We start from the raw sequence: 9,229 nt of genomic DNA, 5'->3' as shown, positions 1-9,229 counted from the left end.
CCCTGGCTCCATTAATTTCCTATGCATATACTGTGGTTTCTGGCTAAGATGATGTAGTATTAGGGACTATACTTACCTGCCTATACAAAGCAGCTACAAATCTGGACAAAACATATAAAACAGTGATTTTTTTTTTCCTCAAAGATTTTATTTATTTATTTGACAGACAGAGATCACATGTAGGCAGAGAGGCAGGCAGAGAGAGAGAGAGAGAGAGGAGGAAGCAGGCTCTCCACTGAGCAGAGAGCCCGATGCAGGGCTCGATCCCAGGACCCTGAGACCATGACCTGAGCCGAAGGCAGAGGCTTTAACCCACTGAGCCACCCAGGTGCCCCTAAAACAGTGATTTTTAAGACACTGGATATCGGGGATCGCAGCACCTCACCAGAAGCCACCCCTGCAGCAAGCAAGCGAGGGCTGAGGCGTCAGGAAAATGGCAGACAGTTTTTCACTTAATGATGCTTATCTGGGTCTGGAAACCCAAACCCTCAAGGATGGCCTGGTCAATGGGGAAACCAGCCTGCTGGAGCAGGGGGCTACCCAGGGGCCTCCTATCCTGGTGCCTACCCTGGACAGGCCCCTCCTGGCAGTTATCCTGGACAGGCCCCTCCTGGTGGCTACCCTGGACAGGCCCCTCCAGGAGCCTATCCTGGACAGGCCCCTCCAGGAGCCTATCCTGGGCAGGCCCCTCCTGGCGGCTATCCTGGACAGGCACCTCCAGGAGCCTACCCTGGCCCAACAGCTCCTGCTTATCCTGGACCACCTGCACCAGGACCCCACCCTGGGCAACCGAGTGGGCCTGGGGCCTACCTGCCTCCTGGACAGCCAAGTGCTCCTGGAGCCCAGCCTGCTGCTGGCGCCTTTGGCATCCCTGCTGGACCACTGACTGTACCTTATGAGCTGCCCTTGCCTAGAGGAGTCATGCCTCGCATGCTGATAACAATTCTGGGCACAACGAAGCCCAATGCAAACAGATTTGCTTTAGATTTCAAGAGAGGGAATGATGTTGCTTTCCACTTTAACCCACGCTTCAATGAGGACAACAAGAGAGTCATTGTTTGCAATACAAAGCTGGATAACATCTGGGGAAAGGAAGAAAGACAGGCGACTTTCCCATTCGAAAGTGGTAAACCATTCAAAATACAAGTGCTGGTTGAATCTGACCACTTCAAGGTTGCGGTCAATGATGCTCACTTGTTGCAGTACAATCATCGGATGAAAAATCTCCAGGAAATCAGCAAGCTGGGAATTTCTGGTGACATAGATCTCACCAGTGCTTCACACGTTATGATATAATTTTAAACGGGAAGATTTAAAAAAAATGAAATTGAATATAAACGCTTACACATTGAAATTTCATGTTTCCTGATTGAAAAATTTCACTTTTATTCATCACCGTCCTTCTTGTAAATCTTCGATTTAATAAACATTCTAAGAGTTAAAAAAAAAAAAAAGACACTGGATATCAAGCAAGAAAAAACAGTGATCCCTGGAAAACAGAAAACAAGCCAGGTGAACCTTATGATTGTTCCTGCTTACCTCCTAGAGAGGGTTTCTAGGCCATAGGGCTGAGAGAGTAAACCCAGGTGGAACCCAGCAGTTTTCCTGAATTGAAGAGATGGAGCTATGAGTCTGGGGAGGTCAAGGTAGCAAGAGTTCACAGGGAAGACTGCCAAAGAGAAGAAATATGCACCAAAAGAAAGCTCTGGCTATCTACTGAGGTTCCCCCTGCAGTCTTCAACATGCATGTGAGGAAAATGCCTGAGACCAGAAAGAACCATCCAAAGGAAATAGAAGGAACAACTCACAAAGAACCCACAGGTCCAGTTCCTGTTCCCAGCATTCAGAGTGGCAGGCATATTTCACATGGCATCAGATGGGCTTTGCCACAATAGTGGGGCAAAATTAGCCCTAGACTAATGTTGCCCTGATCCCATCTCACAATGTTTAAAGATAATAGCCAAAAGCTACTTCCAAAAATTCAAAATCCCTCAACTGAAACTGACCAAGACAGCTAGGATGGATAGATTAAAAACATTAAAACAGTCACAACTGTACTCTATGTGATCAAGAAGCTAGAGAAAACACTCAGCTTGTTAGAGACACAGAAGATGCTGAAGAGGTCCAAGTCACAGTAGCCACAAACATGCTCAGTGCCCATCTCTTCATTTCTGAATACCATTCTCCAATAAAAGGAACCAGAGTTCTTTAGAGAAATGTTTGATTGTGGATCTAGAAGAGGGAAAATACAAGATGATTCTGGAGTACGCTGAAGAACTAGAAAGTAAGGAAGTGTTCAAAAACAAAAGAATGGGAACATGTCAAAGAGATACAGAAGCCAACCCGAAAAAGCATCCAATGGCCCAAACTGAAACAATCTGAGCAATAAAATAAATAACATAGCATTGAATTATAATGCAAAATATCAAATAAATATACATGAGCCCAAAATGATATAAATACTGACCGAATCAATAAAGTGGGAAGAAAGATAATTATTCTATACAGAATTCCAAATAGCAGATGCAGATATTCTCCCTTTGCAGGAGGTGGAATATAATCATTCCCCTTCCTTTGGGTGTGGGCTGAACTGGGTGACTTGCTTCCAAAGAACAGAAAGGAAAGGAAAAAATAGTGTCTTTACAGTAGGAAAATCTATCAAAACTACCTTAATCAAGTGATTAAAGTGAAGGTCACCAGTGATGTCATGTGGCTATCATATGCTCTCTAATTTGATGTAATAAAAAGAACACTTTAGCTGCTATTCTTTCTCAAAACCTATAACCCCAGCTAATCATAAGAAAAACATCAGACAAACCCAAATTAAAGGATATGCTATAACATACATGACCAGTGCTCTTTAAAACATTCAATGTCATGAAATGTCATTGAAAAACATGATAATGTCATGAAAAACAAGATAAGACCGAGAAACTGTCATGGGTCTCAAAAGACTAACAAGATATAATAAGTAAATGAGATCTGATATCTTATTGATTACTGGGATAGAAAAAAATCATTATTGGAAAAGCTGATGAAATCTGTATAAGGTGTGGGGTTTCATTAATAGTCATGCACAAATGTTGGTATCTTAGTTTTGGGGTAAGTGCACCACAGTAACATCACAACATTGGGAGAAACTAAAACTGGATGAGGGGCAATTTGGAAATGCCCTGTACCATCTTTGCAAATTTTCTGTAAGTTTAAAATTATTCCAAAATAAAAAATATATATTTAAAAAAAAACAGGTCAAATTTCTTGAGATGGAAATCACTGTATTTGAGATGAAGAATCCACAAAATGAGATTAAAATAGAGTAGACATTTCAGAAGAAGGCATTAGTAAATTTGGGGACACAGCAATAGAAACTAAAAGAAAGGGAGGAAAAAAAAAAGGAAAAAATTGAACAAGTATCAGTGGGTTATCGGACAATTCAAGCGGCCTACTATTCATGCAATTGGTGCCCCTAAAGGAAGGAAGGGCAGAGAAAATATTTGAAGAAATAACATCCATAAATTTCCCGAATTTGGTGAAAAGTTCTGGCCCACAAATCTAAGAAGCTCCATGAGCCCCAAGCACAAGAAACACAAGAAGTACTATACCAGAGTATATAAAATCAAATCACTAAACTCAATAATACAAAAGAGGTCTTAATACAGAATACAGTAATAGAGAAGAGCAGCAAAAGAGGAAACAGTACATACAGAGGAACAAAGATAAGAATTACAGCAGAAATAATGCAAGCCAGAAGACACTGGAGCAAAGTCTTCAAGGCACAGAAAAATCTGTCAACTTATAATGTGAAAATATCTTTCAATAACAGATGTGATGATGGGAAAAGAAGAATCTTTTCAATAAATTGTGCAGGAGTAACTGGAGATCAACATGCAAAAGAATGAAGTTGGACACTTACTGTATGCCTTATACAAAAACAAACTCCAAATGGACCAAAGACCTAAATATAATAGCTAAAACTATAAAATCCTTAGGAGAAAACATAGGGACAAATCTTCATGACTTTGGATTTGGCAACGGTTTCTTAGCACAAAGCAAGCAAAAAATATATAAATAAATAAACTGGACTTCCTCAAAATTAAAACTCTTTTGTACCAAAATTAAAACTCTTTTGTACCAAAACTCTTCCTCAAAATTAAAACTCTTTTGTACCAAAGAACACTATTAAGAAAGGGAAAAGACAATCCATAGAATGGCAGAAGATATTTGCAAATCATGTATCAGATAAAGGTCTAGTATCCAGAATATGTAAAGAACTCTTTCAACTCAACAACAAAAAGACAACCCAAATAAAAAGTGGGCAAAGGGCTTGTGTAATAGACATTTCTCCAAAGATACACACATGACCAGAGAGCTCACCAAAACATGCTTGACATCATTAGTTATTAGGGAAATGCAAATCAAAACCACAATGAGATTCTACTTCATATTCACTAGGATGGATGGAGATCTATATCTATATCTATATCTATGGAAGATAATAATTGTCATATATATGTCATATATATATATATATAAAATTGTTGATGAAAATGTGGGGAAATTAGAACCCTCAGTTCATACACTGCTGCTGAGAATGTAAAATGGGCGATTGCAGTAGAAAACAGTCTGGTGGTTCCTTAATAAGTTAAACATAAGCTTACCATATAACCAAGCATTTCCATTCTCAGGTATGTACCCAGGAGAATTAAAAATAGGCGTTCAGGGGCGCCTGGGTGGCTCAGTGGGTTAGGCCGCTGCCTTCGGCTCGGGTCGTGATCTCGGGGTCCTGGGATCGAGTCCTGCATCGGGCTCTCTGCTCAGCAGGGAGCCTGCTTCCCTCTCTCTCTCTCTCTGCCTGCCTCTCTGTCTACCTGTGATCTCTGTCAAATAAATAAATAAAATCTTTAAAAAAAAATAGGTGCTCAAACAAAAGTCTGTACATACACACATTCATAGCAGTACTATTCATAATAGTCAAAAGGTAGAAAAGCAAATGTGTATCAGTGGATGAATGGATAAAGAAAATGTGGTCTATCAATGCAACAGAATATTATTCAGCCTTAAAAAGTTACGTAGGAAGTACTGATACATGCTACAACATGGATGAGTCTTGAAAACATGTTAAATGAAAGAAGCCAGACACAAAAGGCCACATATAGCATGATTACATTTATGTAAAAATTTCAGACTAAGCAAATCCATAGAGACAGGAAGTGGATTAGTGGTTGGTTGCCAGGGCTTTGGGGTAGGGGGTGATGGGGAGTGTCTGCTTAATGGATACAAGATTTCCTTTTGGAGTAGTAAAAATGTTCTGGAACTAGACAGCAGTAGTGATCGTACAACACTGTGAATATACTAAATGTCACGGAAATGTGCACTTTAAAATGGTTAAAATGGTGAATTTTGTTATGTGAACTTTGAACAATAAAAAAAGCAATTACCATAAAAGTCTATTCTTTTATTCATCCATCAAGCATTTATCCAGACAAGCTCTATTCTGGATGCAGGGAATACAGAGAACAATCACATACAGTCTTGGCTTTTGAGGAGTTCATGGGCTGGTAAGGGAAGAAAAACATTCTGCAAACAATTAAGTTCAATTAAGTGTTAATGTTTCTTTAACATTAAGAGTGTGTATGTACATTCAGGATGGCTGCTTTGCCATTGCAGAGAACAGCAATGGTAAGGTTAAGGCTCGAGTGCTGAGTAGGAGTTTGCTGGGTGCATGGCAGCAGCAAGGAATTCCAGGCGGAGGGTGTGACCTGTGGAAGTTCAAAAAGCTGGGGTCCAAAAGACACCGGTTTTCAGTAAACACCAAACCATACAGCACATGTGCAGCAGTGTGAAGGATGGGCTTCAGGACAGTGAGGTGACAGGTGGATAACCACCTCAATCTGGTCTCAGCAGGTGGTAACTAAGAAATATAAGGATAATGACATGGACCACTGGACATGAGGGTCCAAGAAAGTGTGATGCCACGATTAGGCCACTTGGTGGGTGGTGGACGCTGCAGGTCCCTAAGGTGGGTCTGCGGGACATTGTGTTCTCAGGGCACATCCAACCAGAATTTACTCCCCTCCTCCCCATCTTATGTATTCTATTTTTAATGATTTTTTTTTCATTTGAAACCTACTTCCCTTTTCCTTGGGCTTCCTCTGTTTTCCTGTTTAAAATATGTGTTACTATGGAAATGTCATGGCACAGTATAGTGGCATTTACAAGTGAAGTGTAAAGAATTTTCAGAACATCTAGAAATATAACTCTATGGTTTAGGAATATAAACCCTAATGATGTGATAGCATTCACGCCTATAGACACTGTGTCATAAATATAAACACACCCGGAAATTTGAGACAGCATAGAGGAGATAGTTAAGAACTTTATTAGGATTTATGTGCCCAGATTTTAAAAATATATATGAGAAATATTAAAAAACATAAAACCTAACACACTACTTGGGAAGGACTCTGGAAAAAAATGAATGACAGAATGCCAGCATTTACTTATGAATACGCACCTCTGGAACAACCAGAGGGCCTGGACACACCAATGAAACTTGGAAAAAACTGTCCTACTTTGATGCTTTAAATACATTCCCTAGGGGCACCTGGGTGGCTCAGTGGGTTAAACCTCTGCCTTCAGCTTAGGTCATGATCTCAGGTCCTGGGATCAAGCCCCGAATGGGGTTCTCTGCTCATCGGGAAGCCTGCTTCCCTCCCCACACCGCCCGTCTCTCTGCTTGCTTGTGATCTCTCTCTCTCTCTGTCAAATAAATAAAATCTTTAAAAAAAAATACATTCCCAAAAAATTGCCCATAAATCAACTGTTGGTAAGTCATATTTATCAAATGGGATGTTGACTGCTATTTCAAAGATATCTTAACAATGTATATGTTGGTAAAGGCAATTATTACCAGTGGAGTAATGGAAAAAAATTCACTGGGCTGAGTGAAATTCAAGGTCCTTCATTATTATTCTGGCTCAGCCACCAGCTATATGTGTGATTCAAAAGAAGTCACTCAACCTCGCTATGCCAATTTCCTCATCTAAGCAGAGCTGTAATTCTGAATTTTCACTTATTGGGTTCTTAAAGCAAGGTTCAGGGGGATTGGCCCACAGCCCAACATCCAGTTTCTTCTGAGAGGTACAACTTCACACGGAATCCTGGGGATGGTATAGCCAGCAGGCCAGTTAACCATTGTTTTGTGTTTTTCCTCTTTAAACTCAACTTTCTCGTTCCCACAATCACCCTATGTGTGATCTTTCTAACTTTCTGTCCTGGATTCTTTATAAAAGCTTGTTCCTTACAGCTGTCCTCTGGGAAAGATGGACAATCTAAGGTGGGAGCCCATTTTCAGTGGTCCTTCCACCTCGAGCCCTTTCCCCATGACACAAGGCTGGGCACAGCCTAAGGGCAAGGGCCCAACCCTCTTTGCCTCAGGCAGGCCCAGATCTGAAGGAATTCACCAAATGAATGCTCACTATGCTCCTGGAGGAAGATGAGGCAGAGAAATGGGTCTGGTGAAATACCTGAACTCTAGGGGTGAACTTTTGGCTGCTATTATCCAACATTCCTGGACCTTCCAAAATTTCCACAATGGGGCAGGAATATAAACATACCACAAGCATTAAACTCTTTTCCTGGCTTTCCGACAATGTCCTGGCCTCCCACAAATAATGCAAACTTTGCCCAGCTCACCAGCATTGGGAACAGGACATGGGGAACACATCTTTAACAGAAACAGCCATGACAGCCTCTGCATCTGTTCTGTTTAAACAGCAATGACACCATGCCATTTGTCTTTGTGGACCTAACACCTGCCATCTAGTCCCAGGCCAAGACCCCTGCCAACTGGCTTCAGAAAAGGCCATCTATCAACAGTGTTTAGGCACCACCTTGATTAATCTGCTATACAGGAAGGTACAAAACATAACTGTAAGAATTATTTGTCATAAGTAAAAACAGGTTTAAGCTTTATTTAAACTGGCAAGAGCTAGAAGGCAATGGGTCAGGCTTTGCCTATTATTGCCATTTTGTGGAGTAATTCAAGAGCCATTAGGAAGACTAAAGAACCAAAGGAAATCGCTATCTACTGAGTCCTTTACCGTGTGCCAGGTCTTGTGCTGGGGTACACTTGCATTAAAGTAAGCCTCATATCTAATAATCACTATCTAACCTGCTATATTCTTGCTCTTGCCTGTCTCCCCCACTTACAAGTATGCTCAGGAGGAGGAACGTTTTCTTGTCTCGTTTATTGCTGTATCTTCCGTGTTTAGAACAATGTCAGATACACGTAAGCAGTCGATAAATACGTGTCGAACCAACAAAACGAACAAATCTACGAGAGGAGTGTTATTATTCTCCTTTTACAGATGAGTATATTGGAGTGCTCCGAGGGTGCAAAATGAAAGGCACATGGGTCGTTAAGGAGCCAGTACCCGTTCTTGCTCTTCTGTTTTCTACGGACCAAGAGACTTAAACTTTGATCTTGAAGAACTATCTCAGCTTGACAAATCTATGCATCCCCCAAAAATATGTCCATATACTCATTTGAAGGTCTGAAATTTTACCAAAGAGGTATATTTGGCATTTTAATGATAAACATTTTGCTAAAGCAACAATGAAGGGCAGATTTTCCCAAGATGATGACCTTTTCACCTATGGATAGGCCTTATCTACATCACTTCTCACTTTAAAATCCCAGGACATGTTTACTCTTCAGACACAAACAAAAAGCACAGCAATTCTGGATTCCATTGAAATCACATTTGCAAACTTTAGTTTTGTAAGTTACAATGGTAAGATGACTAATGATATGCTTCGGAATTCTCAGGGTGGGATGCCAAATATTCCCATGTACATCCATGCTGTGTGAGCGTCCCGGTATGGGAGGAGGTAGGCCTGGCCCCTCAAAAGCCACTCCTAGTCTAACAAAATTATGTGGAAGGCTCGAGGATTCTTCAGAGAATCAGCTGTAATAAAATCCATCTTGAGAATACTCACTTTGTATGAAAGAATGCAAGAGAATGAGGTTACTTTTGCTTGGGAGAGTATTTCCATATCCTTTCCCATTGTTAGAACATTCTTGATCCATACATGCTCTTTTATTTATCTAGGATTTTATAACAGGAGCGTGCCACTCATGATAACTTCCCATATCACTTCGGCCTTTTTTTGGGGTAGGGATTCTGGTCCCTCGCCTTCTCCTCTGCGCCAGGCCCTTTTCCCTTCT

The 9,229-nt window shown here is 40.9% G+C and overlaps 1 protein-coding gene across 1 annotated transcript; it reads left to right on the top strand.

The window, feature by feature from the left end:
* The first annotated feature begins 433 nt into the window (after positions 1–433).
* Positions 434–1,448, top strand: LOC111159379 (galectin-3-like). Its single transcript, XM_022521794.1, is given in 3 exon segments — positions 434–458; positions 461–613; positions 722–1,448. Coding segments are annotated over 3 exon segments (753 nt in total). The 3' UTR covers positions 1,297–1,448.
* Positions 1,449–9,229: the final 7,781 nt, after the last annotated feature.

Source organism: Enhydra lutris, unplaced genomic scaffold (assembly GCF_002288905.1).
Source record: "Enhydra lutris kenyoni isolate GAN:26980312 unplaced genomic scaffold, ASM228890v2 scaffoldscaffold68, whole genome shotgun sequence".
Lineage (NCBI taxonomy): Eukaryota > Metazoa > Chordata > Mammalia > Carnivora > Mustelidae > Enhydra > Enhydra lutris.
The sequence above is the reverse complement of the archived record's forward strand: the minus strand, read 5'-3'. Positions and strand labels throughout refer to the sequence as shown.